This window comes from Colletotrichum truncatum (assembly GCF_014235925.2).
Source record: "Colletotrichum truncatum strain CMES1059 chromosome Unknown Contig_0006, whole genome shotgun sequence".
NCBI lineage: Eukaryota > Fungi > Ascomycota > Sordariomycetes > Glomerellales > Glomerellaceae > Colletotrichum > Colletotrichum truncatum.
In genome coordinates this window covers 173,926-193,322 of record NW_027222403.1, presented here as the reverse complement: position 1 = coordinate 193,322, position 19,397 = coordinate 173,926, and the positions used below count along the sequence as shown (strand labels likewise).

Sequence of the window (19,397 nt, the reverse complement as noted above, 5' to 3'; positions counted from 1 at the left end):
TGATGCGCAAAGACGTGGCGATGCTGTCCGATCCAAGCCGTCACAACTAGAGATGTGAGGTTTTACAGGGTCGATACATAGTTTTGATACAGTCCGCCAAATAAGCCGGCTTCTTGCTGCCCAGCGGGCCATTGTGACACGCAACCCTACTCCATCTTGCCGCCCGTCAGCTCCTCGGCAATGGTCTTCTGCCTTCTGACGGTCCTGTCCTGCTCGCTCTGCTGGAAGTCGATGGCTCGCTGCTGTTTCCTCATCATCTCGTCCAGCATGGACTGCACCGTCGGGGGCTGTCCCCACACATCCCAGGCGTTGTCGGAGTCGTGGGCCATAGACTTGCCCTGGCGCTTCCAGAAGTCCTCGGAGAAGAGCTTGTCCAACTCCTTACTCAGTTCATCCTCGGACACGATGAACTTGGAGGCGTTGATGTACATCTCCATCAATGCATCCTGTCTCTGTTCGCTCTTCTGCTGAGCAAGGGCAGCGGTTCTGCCCTTGCTCTCTTCGGCACGCTCGTAACGTTTGGGGTCCAATTGCACGGTGGTCGAGTTCACCAGCGAGGAAAGGACGGAGCTGCGAGTAAGACGGTCATCCCAGCGCTCGGGGGCCTTGGCCGCGCGCTGGTGTTCGCGGAAGCGCTTCTTGGAGGCGGCGGTGACAATTTCGACGCGCTCCTGCTTGCGCTTGTAGAGACCCTGAAGGGCCGTTTCGAGGTTCTCGCGACGACTGTCAGCCATACGGCGGCGGTGCTCAAGGCGAGAGCCGGGCTCGACGGGTTTCTTGGAAGCTTCGTTCGTAGGCTTGGGGGCCGTCTGCTGAAGGTAGTCGGGCTGAACCTTGCGATCCGCATCCTTATGCGCAAAAGGGTCACGGGGAACAGGCAAAGTTCCCTTCACGTTGGGCAACTTCTGCTCAGATGCCTGGGACTGGGGGGGGACCGGGACTTGAATCCAGCCCGGGGACTCGGGGGGCACATTTAGATTCGCGCTCGTGGTCGAGAAGGGTCGTGTGAGGTTGATGCTGGACCTAGCAGCGACGGGGAGCCGCGCCAAACGCGCACAGGTGCATCTTGATGACATGTTTGGCAAGGCGGCTTTCTGCCAGATCAATGGCACCAATTTTAGAAGGAGTGGCGGCGCTGGGGATGGAGTCGGTCGTGGCTCGAGATGCAAGCTGCTGGTGTTGGGATCATGGACCTGAGAAATTCTCGAGTGTCAAGGGTTTGATAGAGACACTCCGGCGTCACAAAGCAACAGGCGCAAACTGGGGTACAGCTCTGAATCTCACCACTGGCGACGTGCCTCAATTGACAAAAGATGGAACACACCGGTGTGAATTTGACAGTCCAGTTGTGGAGATGGCATAAACGTCTATGATTGGTCTCTCGGCGCCACGGCGCTCTTTGGACCCGAAGTCCCCAAAAAATTTCAGCAACTCCACTAAAAAATTCCCAGGACCCCACCAGCCGCAGAAAGATCTTCTTTACCTTGAGCGAGCTCCAACCTCCCCTTCTCAATCCTCCTTTACAACTCACCGACTTCAACTTCTGCCCAGTCTTTCTCCCTCTTACTCTCAATTTTACGACTGGGCAAGTTCGCGGTCAAGATGGGAACCGGAAAGAAAGAGGCGAATCGAAAGGTTCGCCAAGGCAAGACCGGCGATGGCATGGGCAATGTCAAGGTCAAGGGCGAAAATTTCTACCGGTAAGCCCCCTTTCTCTATCCTTACGCGACTTGTCCCTGTTTGAATGCGTTGCTAACGTCAACTCCTTTCAGTTCTGCCAAGAGGGTGAGGCAATTGAACGTGTTGAAGGATGGCAAGGCCCAGCGCAACGCCGACGGCGAGATCACGAAGGCCGCCTCGTTCCAGAGCCGTGAAGTTCCTAATGCGCGGATCGAGCCCAACCGCAAATGGTTCAACAACACTCGTGTCATTTCGCAGGAGAGCTTGACGGCGTTCCGCAGTGCTATGGCTGAGAAGGCCGCGGACCCCTACAAGGTCTTGCTCAAAAGCAACAAGCTTCCCATGTCGTTGATCAATGATGGCTCTGAACTCAACGGCCTCAAGAAGCACCAAGCGAAGATGACGATTGAAACCTCTTCCTTTGGTGACACTTTTGGACCCAAGGCGCAGAGGAAGCGTGTCAAGATTGGCGCTGGCACCATTTCGGACTTGATGGACGATGCCGACAAGAGTTTGGACACTTACAACGACCGCCTTGAGCAGGCCAAGTTGCTGAGTGGCAATTCGGGAGCGGACCAGAACGGTGAGGACGAGAGCCATGTTACTATGTCGATCGAGCCCATCTTCAACAAGGGTCAGAGCAAACGTATCTGGAACGAGCTTTACCGTGTGTTGGACTCTTCAGACGTTGTTATCCACGTTTTGGATGCTCGCGACCCTCTTGGCACTCGTTGCAAGAGTGTCGAGAAGTATCTGCAGGAGGAGGCGCCTCACAAGCATCTCATCTTCGTCTTGAACAAGACGGATTTGGTGCCCACCACTGTTGCTGTAAGTCACCGTCTTATTTTTTTCTTTCTCTTTTTTCCAGACCCCAGTCGTTTTGTCAGGAAGCCTCCCGCACACATGTTGCCCCTAATGGGAGGTTCTCCGTTACACGCTGGGAAAATCAAGGGTCATCTCGCTGTCTTGGTCCTTGGATCAGGGCTGATGGGGTCCGTTTTGGATTTCCTGTCATGAGATGAAATTGCCTCACGATGAGTTGAAGTCTACCAGTGCTCTTCCGAGCCTCGATATGGTGGTATTTCTTAGTAGCGAAGCATACATATTTTCACAATCAATCTGTGTCACTGTTGTTTGCTTACCATGGAAACTAACTGGACACAGGCTCGTTGGGTGCGATACTTCTCTAAGTTCAGACCTACGCTTGCGATGCACTCGAGCTTGACCAACCCCTTTGGAAAGGGCAGTTTGATTGAGCTGCTCAGGCAGTATGCCAAGCTGCATAGCGAGCGTAAACAGATCTCCGTTGGCCTCATTGGCTACCCCAACGTGGGCAAGAGCAGCATCGTCAACACTCTTAGGAAAAAGAAGGTTGCCACTGTTGCGCCTATTCCTGGCGAGACAAAGGTGTGGCAGTACATCACGCTCACCAAGAAGATCTGTAAGTTGTACACTTTTTAGCATAACAGTATGCATGGACTGACTTTTCCAGACCTCATTGATTGTCCCGGTATCGTGCCTCCTTCCCAGACCGATACACCTCAGGATCTGCTGCTCAGAGGTGTTGTTCGTGTTGAGAACGTGGAGAACCCTGAACAGTACATTCCTGGTGTCCTTGCCAAGGTCAAGACCCACCATATGGAGAGAACCTATGAGCTCAAGGGCTGGAAGGACCATATGGAGTTCTTGGAGATGATCGCTCGAAAGAGCGGTCGTCTTCTTCGCAAGGGAGAGCCTGATGTGGACGGTGTTGCAAAAATGGTTCTTAATGACTTCATGCGCGGAAAGATCCCCTGGTTTACTCCTGCGCCTGTAGAGGAAAATGGCGAAGCAGGTGAGGGTATTGAGGGTCGTGGTGGCAGGCTCGGAGAGATGCCCCAGAAGCGGAAGCGGGACGACGCTGAGAGCATGCCCGACACGTCTATGGGTCCGTCTACCGTTGCTGATGACGATGACGAAGAAGAAGATGAAGATGAAGAAGCTGAAGGCGATTTCGAGGGTTTCGGATCTGATGATGAGAAGGTCGAGGGCGACAAGTCCTTGGCTGAAGCGTCTGAAGATGCTAGTGATGCCTCGGACGACATGATTCCACTGGACGAGCTGTCTGATGACGATTCTGCCAGTGACGGTGAGGGCGGTGACGGCGCAGCCTCAGAGACGAGCTACAACACCTCGGTCCGGGCTATCTCAGACCGCAGTACCAGGAGCACCCGGAGTACCCGGAGTGCCACTGCTAACAAGAGGAGAAAGGCGTGAAGCAAAAAAGCTTGATGATATTACGACGCCGAAGTTTCGGTGACATCACCTACCCAGGTGGGAAACAGACCAATCATCGGGCGGGTTTCGACTTCGTCCAAAGTTGACCGCCCCACCAAAATACTCTTGGTACGAAACCAAAGGGCAAGGCGAGCCGTTACAAACATGATCGGAGCCTGATGCCAGTATTCGTTATTAACGACCCGAATGCGGCTCTTCGGGGGAATCCGTAACCCCCTGCTCCCCTGCTCACAGCTCAGCACGGGCTTTCAGCCCCAGGTGTTTCTTCCGAGGCCTGCGCACCCTGAGAACAACCCAACTTAGCGTGTTTACCGTATGATACCCATGACATTGTCGAAATGACAACGTATTTACCCGTGGAAAAATTGTTATGACAGAAGTTTTTGTCGAGAATCTCATTGTGCTGTGTCCTCTCTCTTGCGAGTCAATGTCCCGCAACACAGATAGTTCAAGTATAAAGACGGCGATCATTGTTTTGATCATCAGTCAGTAAAATAGATTTTATTCGCCAGTTGAAACCACAAAACCTTAATTTCACTTCCGGTTCCTCTTCTTGTTCCATGTTTCTTCTTTTACCTTAGCCGTTCGCTTCACCTCCCCCTGTTGCGACACAAACTCTGGAAACATCAGGCGATGGGGGAGGGGACTCAATGAGGGGATGCAATGAGAAGGTTCAGAGTTCTTGTCAGGAGTATGCAAGGGAGTTTCTTCTCGCCCTCCCAACTTCTCCTGCGTCGTCCGACCGAACCATCTTCTCAGAAGGTTCACTTTCTTGCGTCGGTTCGCCATTTACTTTTGGCACTGCTGACCCTGATTTTTTTTTTTTCGAGGTGTCAACTCGCTCAGAGTCCATCTGAAGTCGTTCACTTGATCTTTCACGTCTCCGAGATAGGAGGATAAACGTATATGGACGCACGTGGATGTTGTCTTTTCTGATATTGGCGTTCCTCGCGTAGTTTCTATTGCGGCTCTTTGAATGTACAGGTTGTTATATGTGTGTGGATGTGTTTCTAACCCTTACGACCACCATCCCTGACAGACTTTCATGATCCTGACTTCGTCGTTGGGCACGTTGCCCCTCACTCCAGCCTGACTTTTTTTTTGCTTCCAAACGGCTAGTCAGACAAGGAGACTTTCCGTCATGTCCTCAGCGATATCCCTTCAGCGGTTGTGCTCCAAGCTTTGAGGGGCTTCAAAGCATAAAAGGGTAAGAAGACTTCTCTCCCCCCGCCTGTATGATCTTAGATGCTTCATCCGTCTTTCAACAACATCCGCTTTTTACTAAGATAATTTTTCTTATACTTATTTCGTCTTGATCCAAAGGCACGCTTCCCTGGCGGAGAAGAGCGTCTCGCCTACCTGACGTTTCGCATAATTTACTTCTTTACCTCCTCCTCATCGTACATATACACGCTTCTTGAAGGACACAATGCGTCTCTCGGCAGCCACTGTCCTCTCGCTGACCGCCAGCTCTCTTGGTGTGGCCGTCGCCCCAAGGGCTGAGAATGCCACTTTGGAAAGCTTACTCAAGGCCGAAAATGTTACCTTGGAAAGTGTTCTCAAGAGAGCTGAGAATGTCACCCTAGAAAGCGCCCTCAAGGCTGAGAATACCTCTCTGGAAGGAGTTCTTAAGAGGGCTGAGAATGTCACCCTAGAGAGCGCCCTCAAGCCTGAGAATACCTCCCTGGAAGGAGTTCTCAAGAGAGCCGAGAATGTCACCTTGGAGAGCGTTCTTAAGGCCGAAAATACCACCCTAGAAGGTGTTCTTAAGAGGGCCGAGAATGTCACCTCGGAAAGTGTTGTCAAGGCCGACAATAACACCTTTGAAGGTGTTCAGAAGAGGGCTGAGAACGTCACTCTAGAAAGCGACTTCAAGCCTGATAATAACACCTTTGAAGGTGTCCTCAGGAGGGCTGACAATGGAACCATGGAAGGCGGCGGGGATGGTAAGGAAAAGCCTGGTAAGGACAAACCTGGTGAGGGCGGAGGCAAAGGCGGTGGTGAATGTAAAGGTGGTGGTGAAGGCGGAGGGAAGGGTGGAGACGGTGACGGAAAGGGCGGACCTGGTGGCGGCGGCGGCGGCGGCGGCGGCGGCGGTGGTGGTGGTGAAGGAGGAGGAGGAGGAGGAGGGAAGGGCGAAGGGGGAGGTAAAGGAGGCGGCAAAGGAGGCGGGGGCATGATGAACTGCAAGTCGTTCCATTTCAAGTCCAAAGGTTCCGTTTCCGGCGCTATCGGACAACTGGACAGCGGACAACTAAGAATTGGCCTTGAACCGGTCAAGTTGAAGATGGAAAAGGGACAAGTAATGGACAAAAAAGATCGTGGCTGTTGGTGGACTCGTGAGTATCCCTTCTACCCATCACTCTCTCTACCCATCACTCTCAGAAATCCAGAAAGTTAACAATGTTCCAGCTCCGACTGAGACTTTGCAATGCGACGTGGGCCAGAAGCCTGACTCCGGTTTTGAGGTGGGATGTGATGGTCGGGTTACTTTCAAGAACCAGACGAAGTTCTTCCAGTGTGAGGCTGAGAAGCAGCAGTACAACGTGTATAAAAAGGCCGATCAAGGCGCCAACTGCGCTGAAGTCATGCTTTATGCCGTTGGCTGCGGCGGTGAAGGAGGTGGAAAAGGGGGCGGAGAGGGAGGCGGGAAAGGCGGAGGCGAGGGAGGAGGTAAGGGTGGAGGTGAGGGAGGTGGAAAAGGCGGAGGAGGTGGCATGGGAGGTTCTAACAACGGAACGTCCAGCAACGGGACATCGAGCAATGGGACATCCACGCCACCTCCAGCGATCCAACCCAAGTAAGCTTGGAACTCATGACATTTACTAGACCTTTTCTTGCAATGCTTTCTGGACTTGAAATTCGCTGATGCATGTTTCGGCAAGTTGTTCGAAGCCTCTATTCGAGGAGTGATGTGGGAATGAAGCATATCGCTGAGGATTGGAAGGAGCTCAGGAAGTAAAAGTTGATGTAAGTTTTATATAAAAAGGCCGAGGGTGCGAGATGCCCATCTGGGATGTGGTTAGCGAAGACTTTCATTGAAGTAGGTAGTTGAAGAGACGAACGTTAGGTCCATGAAGACGACAAACCAAAATCATATGATTACAGACTGAATACATAGTTTTGCTAGGTTTCCAGAGCTTTGGACAATCGTTTCCAGAATTTTATTAACGTGCCTTCATGCTTTTGGTCTTGGAGATGAGAGGGCGATAAAACTCATCGCAGCGCCACTGGTGAACTGTCGTCTACGTGATAGTTTCTGAGCCGTTATGAGGCGGGTTTTGCTCGTGAAGTCGCATTGTCGAATTATCTCATTAATTCAGCCACAGCTTTCAAACAAAAAGCGAAACGTAATACCAATTCTTTGTTTGGGGAGCTTGTTACCTTGCCGTAAAGATTCAACTCCTTAACGTCTCGACGTAGCCTGCGTTTACCTGTCGTTAGTCCTAAAATTCGTGTCTCTCTCTTACTCTCTCTTCTTTTTCTTTTCAACCTTTCAACCTTCCCATGTGATAAAAACAGCTATTCCCAAATCTAAACGAAAACACCACTAAACTCGTATTCGGGTGGTCGTCAGCATTCATCTCACCGTTTTCCCATCAGCGCAGTATGGGCTAAGGTCAGTAAACTGTGTTTAGTATTTACTTGATCTCTAGTCAGACTTGAGCGAGTTTCCCCCTTGAGCAGCCTCCATCACCAGGCTCAGATACAACATCTTTCGTACCGAATCTGCGGCGGACTCGCAACTCGATACCGTAAATTATATCTTTAATTCAAGATGGAATCATCGATTCTTTGTCACGAATTAGATATTACCTTCGGCGGAAATTCCCAGAAGGATGCCACTGCCGGACAACCGAACGCTTTTCACTTAGGGAAGCATTCCACGACAGGTCTAGAAAGCATGTCTACGAACTCTCCATGCCATCTGCAATCATCTCGTAGGATTCTCCTCTGAATTATTCATTTGAAAAGATATCTACTGATTATTACTAGAGGATGTCACCATCTTTAGTCCTTCCGGTCGTCCAATGCAGAACCCGATGGTGACTGCTCTCTCATCCGGTGCTCGGCGAGCTCGTCTTCGTATGAATTTCAATCCCATAACCAAAGACTCACTGCATAACTCATAACTGATCGTTTCTATAATAGATACCGATCGGAGAAACAGAGCAAGTGTCATTCGAACCTTAACCCCGCAAAAGCAGCACGCTCTCAGTAGCACAACAACCACGCCATGTCTCTCTTCATCACTCAGAAATGTCACGTTTCCATCCCTATTAGACACCCCTAGTACCGGCTCGACCACCAGCATCCGTTCCTCCCAGAGCAGGTATGAATATGGGTCCACTATGATCAGCAGCCCGGTTAGAGACATACCCTTGTACGACCCGTTCTGTCCAAGCAACTACAGATATCAAGCGCAGCAAAAGACTTCATTGGTTCATGGTCATTCTTTTCCGCAGCCGTCTAAAAAAGTCATAGATCAGTTCATTGAAGCCCGCTCGCTCTTCAAGGCTGGTGACCGTGGCCCCTTTCAAATAGGAGATATGCTCTGCCTGATCGATCCGTACAAAGGCGAGCCTGAACCAATCGCTTGGGTCAGATCTGACACTCAGGGAAAGGTTGTAGTCCTTGATATCAACTCGAAAAAGGATGTCTCCCAAATGCGACCCTGCAGTAGCGGGGTGGCGATCTGGGGCAAGAGAGGCGAGTTTACTGGATTCAAGGAAGATTTCGCAGCCTCTTGGGTACATGGCCCCGGATAGAATCCGCTTGTGCCTTCGAAGCCAAGACAGAAGCCAAGTCCCTTTCGTCCTGGCGTCCTGGATGCCTACATGGGAGCCAGGAGGCCATGTTCGGGCGACGACATCGGCACAACTGACGATGGCGAGGTTCGCCAGTCTGCCGCTCCGACAGGAGGGCCAGACTTGGCATGGCAAAGAGAGGCAAATGAGATCCTGGGCATCGAAGATGACTATGACGTCTTGTCGGAACCATATGACTATCATGAGACGATCTGAATCTAAGCTCGGCAGTCCTTCAAGGAGTCTTTTGATGGGTGGAGATTTGGGTTTGACTTGTTTGTGTAATTCAAGGTTCATCGACTTCAGCGATACTTTGATTAGGCTCATACGTTATACCGGGATTGGCTTGAGGATTGAGCTATTCGGGCCTTCTGGCAGCCGCTTTGCTGATTTTGGCAAAGCAATTAACCCTGTGTCATAGTACTTGCATTGCAGAACCTGCAAAACAGTTGGGGTTGTATAATGGGCTTAGGACGGCAATAAATGATGAATTGTACATCCAGATATGCACAAGCCCGTTGAATCCCAGTGATCAATTTCGCAACAGCTGTTCAACTTCCGACGTAATGTCTACTAACGGAAAACTGCTCCTGTTCCCTACTGCTGAGCCGGGTACCGGGGGATCGATGAAAAACTCCTCAACCATGAACAAACTATCTCCAATCTGAACTGGGGCTGTGACAATTCCACCTTGAGCTGCCGGTGAGTTATTAGACACAGTACCAAGGTGTTCGGCTGACTTCCATGAGCCATCCTTGGAACGAAGGACCGTGATTCCCTTGTCATTTTCAGCTATCAACAGGACTTTGCCTTCGTATCTTGGGGGCAAATAGATGGCGTCAGTCATACCAAGTTTTGTGTCTGGCGTTCTGGGAACGAGCTCCGGCCTGCCCTTGTCATCTTTCATATTGAACCGGTAGATCTGGCGGTCCTCATTGTTATTGGCAAGTAACGTGTTTTCGGTAGATGCAAGTCCAGAGAAACCCATTCTTGTGGGAACAATCTGTTTAGGGAGGAACCAAGGCTCGACGATTGAACCTTCACGGTTGATCTTTATGATAGTGCCAGGAAACGACCCGACGACGAAAGTGTTTCCGAGAGGATCATGCTCAACATCCTGGAAGCCGCCGTATTGCCCCTTGGTTACGGCGGTGATGTTCTTGTTCCACACGACTTGCTTCTTTTTTGGGTCGTACTTGATGATAAAGTTATCACCCGAAATATCCCTACCGCCGGTGTTAAATGGGGCGGCGGCATCAACGACGACGGACAAAAGCTTGGTGTGAGGGTCGACTGCTACGCCACCGATATGCAGGCCTGGGTTGTGTGTGATGCCATCAAACGCGATGATATCAACAACTGTCTCTATGTAAGGGTCATAAACAACGACGCTTGCGTTAAAAAGTGATCTGGGAGTCTTAGAATTCTGGTCGAAGATTTCTTTCGGAGAGCTTACCCAAAGTAGATAATGCAGTTGTCAACGTCCCAGTCAGCGTTCTCGGGATACAGCTGGAACTGCTGAACTGTAAAACTTCCCTTCGTAAATGCTGGGCATGTTCTCGCTGACTTGAAAGGCTCTTCGGCAGACACTATTAGTATAACTAAAGCAGCAAATAGGCTTGCTAGAACCATGCTAGAAAACATTACGACTCTTGAAGCACGTCGCAGGCGCTGTAGCCTGAAGATACTTCAAATGACGCAAATAACAAACACAATTTCAATGAAGAGAGACAATTTTCGCACACGGTGAGATTACTTGCTCACCAACATGGTTGCCAGACTAGCTATATGGCAGCTGCTGTTGCAGTCCTGCGTATACTACATCGCACGTCTGAGGATGCCCCATTGAGATGAGACCGTTCTCACCTTTAGTGCGTTTCTCGGATTCGAATTCTTCGCGGGGAAATAATCTATAAACAAGGGTATTGCCAGACTAGTCACCGGATAATATCACCGGCGGTTAAGAGTGCATGTCCAGGCGTTCGAGTGTGACAGGCTGTGCTAGTTTGCCCTGGAATGGCAAGCGGTTCTGAGTTCGCGAAACATGGGACAAGATTGTGCTGACCGCCACTGATAAAAGCTCCTGGTCCGTTGCAGTGTATGACGAATGGTATTAGGATTTTCGAAAGTCATCCTTCATTGGCCCTGTCCAAAATTAATCGATCATGACATCAGGATTGACGTATATCGTCCCGAGAGAAGCAGCACTTACAATTGACCTTCATGTCCTGACTCACCTAAGGTACTCGAGGACTTTTAGGAATCAGAGGTACTTCTAGGAGATTTTGTTCCTGGGGAGGGGCTCACGGCTTTCGATACATCCATCGTATATGGATATTAGAGTACCATCGAAAGCGATTACCTTTGAGAATTCCCGGTAATAATCAACTCTCGAGGATAATAATACTCTATAGTACCTGGTAAAGGTCTGACAGCGGGCTCCCAGCCAATGGTATCACTGCCGACAGGCTGCCATAACACGGAAGCAAGGGCAGATTAATATTAATTGTCGGCAAATTCAGCGATTTTGGGCAGAAGTCAGCTCAACCGTGCAAGACTTGACCTTCAATGACTTGCATATGTTTTAGGGTTTGGCAGGGAGTGACAAGCTATTGATGGTGGGGTAGAGTGCAGCCAACACCACGCGGAGTGGCACCCAGAGTAGAGTTGAGACTTCGGGTTATTTCCCGCCATCATAAAACGCACTTAACTTGACGCGCGTCGTTTACATAGCCCTTAGCCGATCCAAGCTTGCCCTACTGCCGAAGCTTACTCCCTACCCAGTGATTTCATTGTCTCAAGCTCCGGCTTCTGTTTGTCTCTGAGTTATCGTGATTAGTCGAACTTTGATCCCATGCACTGTTGTAGCCTTCGTCATCCCATAACCCCAACATGTGTTGCTGTTGAGACTAGAGACTCGCAAACTCTCATTCGAGCTCACTAACATGGCGGTGCCAGCATCTCCTTCCCAACCGCTTCATCAAAAAATGAATAGGTACAGAGCGACCGGTACTAGAGACTGTTGCGACCACAAAATCGGCCCAACTCTCCTGTCTAGTTTGGAGTTTCGGAATCATAAACGTTTTCCCTACCACCAAGACAGTGATCGAGAGTAGCCCCGTTTTGCCGGGAACTTTAATCTATCATCTCCCCCGTCCCGTTCGAATTGTCTGATCAACAAAGCGATTCCAGGGCATATCTGTATGCATGATCATGGCTCTCAGCATCGGCCGCGTTGTGGTCGCTGTTCATTCAAACACCCGACAAACCGTCTATCCCCGCGCGATGGCCATCGCTGCCCAAGGTTTGTGTTCCTTGCCCTAGTCAAACGATGATTTCTTTGCCGCATCCCTAGGAAGTGCGCCCAGAAACCTACATGACGACTTGGTTGCTCCTTGTGTCTCGGAAGCCCTCTTTTTGGCGCCGACTCCCTCGCCCCTTTTATCTTGTAAGTGCTCGACGATGTCGCACCACGAACTACATGACGCATCTGAAATATGGGTTGCCCACAAATACCAATCGCACAGTTTAATCGCCGTAAGCCGACTCTAAATGGTATCCATCCCACCGAACTTCTGGATAGCGACTTGATCATGTTATAGCTTGTGTCAAGAGGTATCTATTTGCAGTAGCAAAGCGTTTCGCAAGCAGGCATGTCAAGAGCTACATGGTCTGTGGCTTGAACCTATCGGTCACTTCGCCTGTATGATTAGCATTTCAAAACATTGCGTTGATGTCCAAGTTGTGAGGGTTAAGGTAATTAACCGTTGCTTCAAATGATCTACATTGCCAACGTTTATCTTGTAAACGTTTCGGGCGGGCAATGAATCATTACACTTGCTGGTATACAATCTAATACTGCTTTTTCATCCAGGCTTTAGGATTGAGATTGCTTTTGCTTTTCCGTAGTGGCTGCGAATTAAGTTTGCCGGCACAGCACACCATACAACTCAAACACCGACTTAAGTAAAGTAGCCTTGAATAGCTAGCGATTCGATTCTGTCAAAGCCGATATCGGGAGTAACAACAGTTAGCAACAGAACATGGGGTTTAGTAGATTCGCTTGGGAGGTATGTGTTCTGACACTTGATGGCACCACTATGTCGCAGTATTGTGGTTATTGATGGCCCCGCCGCCTTCACCCTCCCAGTCTTTTTACATGATCGTTGTTTGTTGTTCAGACGTTGTCCAGTAAGACGGCTCAACATTGTGGTGTGCCAAGTTCAAAATATCTGCCATTACTTTGCTTGTTTCCTCCACCTTTCTCACCCCTGAGCCGACCAAGCATATAAATGAGATCGCTTACGATGGATATCCTGTGATCGCGGGTTAAACTGTGGGGATATACATGGGCCGTTCTACGCAATAACTGCTCCATGGTGTCTTAGTATTGGATCCAACTTAAGCAGTATGCATAAATATTTGTCTAGCTAGCCTGGTGATCCCGTATAGGTCAAATTTCAAGGACCTGCTAAACATCGACAAACGACAAGGCGGCCCCACCCAAAGAGATCGGGCAGGCTGATAATCAGCTTGAAATATATCATTTCGAGGTTCCTCAGAATCACGCCTCTCTGGTCAGAAGTAGGTTGCGCCAAGTCTCGCATAGCCCTGCATTTATCAGCTCATATATACGCGACTGGGTGGTCTCGGTACCGGCCTTGTGGCTTCGAGAACAGTAGCTTGACAGCTTTATTGCCAATCAGAAGAGCAATTCATTTGTTTGAACATCGCTGACCTACCCTTTCATAGATGCGAAGTTACTGTCAGTCCAAGACTGCCTTGCGCGGGACCCTAAACCATTTGCGAAAGCCCACGCAGAAGTAGTATGATGGAAAGGGATGACATCAAAGAGCATCCTACTTGTGAGCCTAGACGAGTGACCATAAGTGACATTCACCGATGGCCAGGGCATGTCGAAACCATTCGCATACGGGACCATCTTCCCGGAGTGGCCACGTTCGGGTGGGCAGCACTCGGGACATGCCGCCACTTGCATCAGCTACACCCCGCACGTTGCGGACCTTTGACTAGAATTAAACCAGGAACATAGAGACCCGAACTATCAAGCTTATTCTGGTGATTTTGCCCCTCTATTGAACCTGTATTTTCAAGGAAGGCACGGCTTTGTGCTGTGGTTTTCCGTTCGCGGGATTGAGGGCGCGATGTTCGAAAGCGGAAGTCGGGGGATGAGGGTCCGCCGTTACAGCCCCATACGCTGAGGCGGAAGTTATGTCCAAGAAAAAGCTTACAGTTTGTGCCGTGACTCGCCTGAACAATTATTGCCACTAACCTACTTCGTGGTAAATGCTCCCAACCGTGTTCTTGGGGTGATGGGGTCGCCGACAGTTGCTTTCGCCTCGTCAACTGTGGGCATTGAAATCGGCGGTAGAGTATTTGTGTAGATCGGTAGAAGCAAAGACGTCGATCTTGGTTCTTCGGCTCCAAAGCAACCCAATCCGAAGAATAGCGGGTCGCCTTGAATATGCAATGCAACACAGAAACAGATTTACATAGGCACGTCGGCTCATCCGCCTTCAAATATGGGGTGGTGTTGACCGATCCCACGCTGCACCTCCGCATCCACCCTGGTCGTTCCGGATATGTCCCCCTTCGATTGCGGAGCATCTAGTCAGTCGATCCAAGGGTCCAGCCATCCGCCATGGCTTGAGGCAACATGGGATATGGAATGTCATTGATGGAATATCATCGTCACATGGCAAGAAGCTTTCGAGGGGAAAGGAAGACGACGATCCGTCGAGGATGAAGCGTTCCGTTGAGAAGGTTATGGGAGTAAATTCAAAGTACAAATTACCTGTCTTCCGCCGGCATCTTCTCAAGTCCTCTTGATTCCACAGCCGATAGGAACAACAACTCTGTTTCCATCATGAAGTCAGTCGTCGCTGGTGTGCTCTCTTTCGCAGCCGCTGCTTCAGCGCAGCAGGCTCTTTACGGGCAATGCGGTGGATTGAGTTGGACCGGACCAACAACTTGTGTGGCTGGCGCCGTCTGCCAGTACTCGAATGACTGGTACTCTCAGTGTGTCCCAGGTACGTTGGACCAGATTCTTTTGATAGAAAACACAAGCTGATGGCCCCAGGCAACGCGGCAACGACTGCCCGGACTAGCACGCTCGTAACATCTACTCGTCCAGCGAGCTCGTCATCAGCCCGGACTTCTTCGAGCAGGACCTCGTCCGCTGTTCTCCCCCCTGGTACTGGCTTCCCCAAGGCTAGCGGTACCAAGTTCACCATCGACGGCGTGACCAAGTACTATGCTGGTACCAACTGCTATTGGTGCAGCTTCCTGACAAACGCCGCCGATGTCGACCTCGTCTTGGGCCACCTCAAGACTTCGGGCCTCAAGATCCTCCGTATCTGGGGCTTTAGCGACGTCAATACCATCCCGCAGTATGACAACTGGTTCCAGCACCTGTCCGCATCAGGCTCTACCATCAACACGGGCGTCAACGGACTGCAGCGCCTCGACACCGTCGTTGCGTCGGCTGAGAAGAACGGAATCAAGCTCATCATCAACTTCGTCAACAACTGGGACGACTACGGCGGCATCAAGGCTTACACGAACGCCTTTGGAGGTGACCACAACGGATGGTACACCAACACGGCTGCTCAGACCCAGTACAGGAAGTACATCGACGCCGTAGTCAGCCGGTACAAGTCGAGCGCGGCGATTCTCGCGTGGGAGCTCGCCAACGAGCCCCGCTGCCAGGGCTGCAGCACCAACGTCATCTACAACTGGGCCAAATCGACTTCGGAGTACGTCAAGAGCCTGGACCCCAACCACATGGTGACTCTCGGTGACGAGGGCATGGGCCTGCCTGGTGAGAGCACATACCCGTATGGATACTCAGAGGGCACCGACTGGGTTGGCCTGCTTAACATTACGACGCTGGACTTTGCGACTTTCCACTTCTACCCCAACTCATGTAAGTTCTGAGATGATAAACCTTACTAGAGAGTGACTGTGAAAAATGATGGTGACTGACAAGAGAAATAGGGGGCGTTGGTTACGCCGCAGGCAACAAGTGGGTTACCGACCACGCCGTACACTGCGCTGCCGCGAACAAGCCTTGCTTCTTCGAAGAATGTGAGTTGATAGAGATTCTCGTTCGACATGGGCGGCCTCACTCGAGACGCTTGATAACGAATAATTGCTGACAAAATCTACCTGCAGACGGAACCCCTACTCAGCACTGCGAGCTGGAGAGGCCGTGGCAAATCACGTCGGCGACGACTCCGGGTATGGCCGCCGATGCTTTCTGGCAGTTGGGCGACACCATCAGCACCGGTCAGACGCACAACGATGGTAACACCATCTACTATGGCACTGACGAATGGACCTGTTTGGTCACGAACCACGTTGCTACCATTGGCTGAGGTCGGTCGAGAAAGCTCAATCAGTGGAGAGAAAGCAAAGCTATCTTGACGTATCCAAGATCGCTAGTAAAAACAAAACTACCGTGAATAGTCTTTTGTTCGCTGTACATATTCATCAGGATACTTGGAATCCAAAGAAATATTCAGAAGGTGATGAATGTTGTATTCTTTAATCGGGGGTTCCCGAAGCCACTGTGACTCTAACCAATCAGAAAGAGGTCAATGTAAATTCGCCTGATGTCAGTTCGAAGCTTTCCCCCCGCCCGATCCCCCCGCGCAGAGGCCCGAAAATCATTGATGCGTCATGGCTGCGATAGCCCTGTAATTGTTCTTATCGATAAGCGATACCCTGCAAAAAGATCTCGAGCTTTCCCATCCCAGCGCAACCACTCTTTTGCCGTCAAACCCGGTTCCCCTTCCACTTCCCATCTCCACAAGTTGCATCCCGACCGCAATTGAAAAGCCACGACACAATGGGCGCATCTTCATCAAAAGCGGCAAAGGGCGCCGCCCGCAAGTTCCCGACCCGCGCTCCCGGCGCCGTACCGACGTCCGCGGCGAGAGCAGCTCCAGCGCCCCCTTCATCACAACCGCCGCAGGCCCGGCCACAGGCAAAGGCCGCCACTTCAAAGACAGATGGTGAGCGCCTCCCCCCCTGGCGGTGACGACCCGACGAAGAGTCGAAATTTCTAACATTCTCCTCTTTCTAGACATTCTCGCCGACTCCATCAACCCCGACAACGTGACGGAAGAATTCTCGTCGCGCCTGCGCCAGATGGGCATTGTTCAACCGAACCCAACCTTCTCTCCGACCTCCACGGCCGCCCCGCCACCTCACGGCGCCGCGACTCAGATGACAGGCCCTCTGTTTCCTCCAGCCTCTCGAAATGTAACGTTAGGCACGCTGGAAGCGAGACGGGCTCTTCAACAACGGGCCGATGAGGAGTTTGAGAACCTCGGCAGGAGTAGCAGCAAGGGAAGGTCGTTACTGGACCTCAAGAGCATTGTGCAGATGCACTTGTTGCGCGAAAAGGGACACTCGTCGGCGGAAATCGAGGAGAGGCTCAACTTGAAGCCGGGGGTCGTTGAGAAGCTGGGGCGTCCAGGTATCACCACCGTTGCTTGATATCTATAGCAAAAGCCGGTAAAAGTTGAAGGATGTACTATTTGTATTATATGTAAAGGAAAAAAAACAAAGGCTCTCCCTCGGAGCAACAATCGCTAGACTCCTGCTGTCTGGGTGTATTACGACTAATTAACACGACCAACTCCCTCATTTTCCAACCTCGCGCCTTTACCAAGCGCAGTGCCCGCCATCCATGCGCAAGTCACTGCCCGTCATGAAACTGCTCGCGTCGCTCAGGAGGAAGACGGCGGCCCCGCGGTACTCGTTGGGGGCGCTGAGTCTTCCGAGCATGTTGTGCTTCGGCCATTCGGTCTTCCTCTCCGGGTACGTCTCGAAGAGCGCCTCGACCATGGCGGTAACGATGTAACCCGGCGAGATGGTGTTGACGCGGATGTTGTGCTCGCCCCATTCCGCTGCAAGGTTCCGTCCGAGTTGCAGAACAGCTGCCTTGGAGGCGTTGTATGCACTGCATGTCAAATTCTGATTAGTCTTTCTGTGCCACAAAAAAAAAAAAAAACGTGCGAGGAAATGCATGGGCGACTTACGGGCAAATCAATCCCCTGTTGGCGACTGTGCCGCTCATGCTGGCGATCAGCACGATGCTGCCGCCAGACTTGAGCTTGACCATTTGGCGGGCCACCGCCTGGGCGGTCATGAAGCAACCGGTGACGTTGATGCCCATCATCTTGTCGACGTCGGCGGCCTTGTACTCGAGCGCGGGCGTCTCCTGCTGGATTCCGGCGGCGGCAATGAGGCCGTCCAGGCGGCCGTGCTTGGTCGCGATACCCTCGACGATCTCATTGAGAGCGTCGACGTCGCGTACATCAACTTGGTGGTATGTGAGAGAGGTGGCGAGCTCGGTCTGGGCTCTCAGGGCGACTTTTTCAAAGTCCGGGTCTGGCTTGGGGAGGCGGTCGATGGCATGAACTGTCAGTATTGTTAGTACATCGGCACATCAAGGGGTGCTTCTTTGAGCAGTGATTCTCTTTCCATACCCGTTGCACCGGCTTCCAACAAAGCCTCGGCTTGTGTGAGGCCAAGACCTCTCGCGCCGCCAGAGACGACAATGACTTTGTCTTGGAGATTGAACTCGGGCAGAACACGAGTGAGGGTTGGCGATGTGAGAGGACCGCGAGCGTTGGGGCTTGCGTGGAAGCTTCTGAGTCGCTGCGCAAAAGGTTGCGCTGTAAGTCTAGAGTGTTGCGCCGGGCCGAATTGAGCACCGAGGCGGAATGGCCTCATACGAGCCATGTACCGAGACATTCTTTCGACTTTGGTTCTGGTATTTGGAAAGGGAAAGGGGGGGGGGGGGGGTAGACGAGAGGAGCTGTCTCAATGGTAGTTCCCTTGAGCACAAGACGTTCGCGTTTTTTGAGTGGTGATGTATGTATGCTGTAAGATGGACAGAAGCAGGGAGCAAGCTGTGTAGGATGGGACGTCAGAGACAAATTGACAAGAAAATGAATAATTGACCAGGAGGTGTTTAAAGTTCTGAGGGATGAGAGGAATGAAGTCGTTTACCAGAATGCGAGTGCGCCTCACCTTCTTTTCCCTTTATACCTGGACTGGTATCATGGACTTCTGGCATGCCGCTTTGGTTTTCCCCGCACAACCTTTCCCCTCACATCCTTTTTCTCCCAACATGCCAATTCCAAGATCAGCATACCCCAAGCACAATGGCACAGCATTGCAACGGTTCCACCAACTGTTAGCGTCGAAGGAGCAGGCATGGTAACGGAAGGATGCGAATGGTGTGTGTATTCCAAAAGGGGGGAGGGGTTGTTGGTCACTAGGCGCATCTTCCCTGGTCCAGATTTGGACTTGTGATACGACGAGCTTCACAATTTGGCCGGAGGTTCCGCCTCGGGAGTTCTTTTCTTAGGTCGCCGGCTCACGATACTACGCTGTAGACCCTGTGGTCTAAAAGGAATAAAAAATAAAAATTAAAAACGTCCGTCCCATCTGCGCGTCGCGGGCTGCATGGGGGTCTGGTACGAGAGGCTAGACCATCCAAAGAAGAGGGTCATCCAGTTTCCGAGACAGGTCATGCGGTGGTTGTCAGATATCACATTCGAGATCCCCCTCCCGCTCCAATACACGCCCAAGAGA

The 19,397-nt window shown here is 51.3% G+C and overlaps 8 protein-coding genes across 8 annotated transcripts; 5 read left to right on the top strand and 3 right to left on the bottom strand.

Annotated features, from left to right (window-relative positions):
- Window positions 1-146: 146 nt before the first annotated feature.
- Window positions 147-1,076, bottom strand: CTRU02_209316 (uncharacterized protein; the record flags this gene model as incomplete). Its single annotated transcript, XM_036726851.1, has 1 exon — window positions 147-1,076. One exon carries the CDS (start codon window positions 1,074-1,076, stop codon window positions 147-149), a length of 930 nt encoding a protein of 309 aa, XP_036581560.1.
- A 526-nt stretch (window positions 1,077-1,602) lies between these two features.
- On the top strand, window positions 1,603-3,936 carry CTRU02_209314 (nucleolar gtp-binding protein; the record flags this gene model as incomplete). The annotated part of the gene is made up of 4 exons (XM_036726852.1): window positions 1,603-1,700; window positions 1,773-2,508; window positions 2,845-3,121; window positions 3,173-3,936. 4 exons carry the CDS (start codon window positions 1,603-1,605, stop codon window positions 3,934-3,936), a joined length of 1,875 nt encoding a protein of 624 aa, XP_036581561.1.
- A 1,948-nt stretch (window positions 3,937-5,884) lies between these two features.
- CTRU02_209313 (gpi anchored cell wall) lies at window positions 5,885-6,761 on the top strand (the record flags this gene model as incomplete). Its single annotated transcript, XM_036726853.1, has 2 exons — window positions 5,885-6,296; window positions 6,370-6,761. The coding sequence occupies 2 exons, from the start codon at window positions 5,885-5,887 to the stop codon at window positions 6,759-6,761; spliced, it is 804 nt and encodes a 267-aa protein (XP_036581562.1).
- Window positions 6,762-8,507: 1,746 nt separating this feature from the next.
- CTRU02_209312 (uncharacterized protein) lies at window positions 8,508-8,981 on the top strand (the record flags this gene model as incomplete). Its single annotated transcript, XM_036726854.1, has 2 exons — window positions 8,508-8,722; window positions 8,753-8,981. The coding sequence occupies 2 exons, from the start codon at window positions 8,508-8,510 to the stop codon at window positions 8,979-8,981; spliced, it is 444 nt and encodes a 147-aa protein (XP_036581563.1).
- Window positions 8,982-9,297: 316 nt separating this feature from the next.
- On the bottom strand, window positions 9,298-10,397 carry CTRU02_209311 (uncharacterized protein; the record flags this gene model as incomplete). The annotated part of the gene is made up of 2 exons (XM_036726855.1): window positions 9,298-10,174; window positions 10,222-10,397. The coding sequence occupies 2 exons, from the start codon at window positions 10,395-10,397 to the stop codon at window positions 9,298-9,300; spliced, it is 1,053 nt and encodes a 350-aa protein (XP_036581564.1).
- A 4,255-nt stretch (window positions 10,398-14,652) lies between these two features.
- Window positions 14,653-16,162, top strand: CTRU02_209310 (fungal cellulose binding domain-containing protein; the record flags this gene model as incomplete). Its single annotated transcript, XM_036726856.1, has 4 exons — window positions 14,653-14,815; window positions 14,866-15,711; window positions 15,783-15,872; window positions 15,960-16,162. 4 exons carry the CDS (start codon window positions 14,653-14,655, stop codon window positions 16,160-16,162), a joined length of 1,302 nt encoding a protein of 433 aa, XP_036581565.1.
- A 473-nt stretch (window positions 16,163-16,635) lies between these two features.
- CTRU02_209309 (uncharacterized protein) lies at window positions 16,636-17,288 on the top strand (the record flags this gene model as incomplete). The annotated part of the gene is made up of 2 exons (XM_036726857.1): window positions 16,636-16,801; window positions 16,873-17,288. The coding sequence occupies 2 exons, from the start codon at window positions 16,636-16,638 to the stop codon at window positions 17,286-17,288; spliced, it is 582 nt and encodes a 193-aa protein (XP_036581566.1).
- Window positions 17,289-17,456: 168 nt separating this feature from the next.
- On the bottom strand, window positions 17,457-18,551 carry CTRU02_209308 (short chain dehydrogenase; the record flags this gene model as incomplete). The annotated part of the gene is made up of 3 exons (XM_070205244.1): window positions 17,457-17,754; window positions 17,834-18,215; window positions 18,284-18,551. The coding sequence occupies 3 exons, from the start codon at window positions 18,549-18,551 to the stop codon at window positions 17,457-17,459; spliced, it is 948 nt and encodes a 315-aa protein (XP_070060892.1).
- Between the last annotated feature and the right edge of the window lie 846 nt (window positions 18,552-19,397).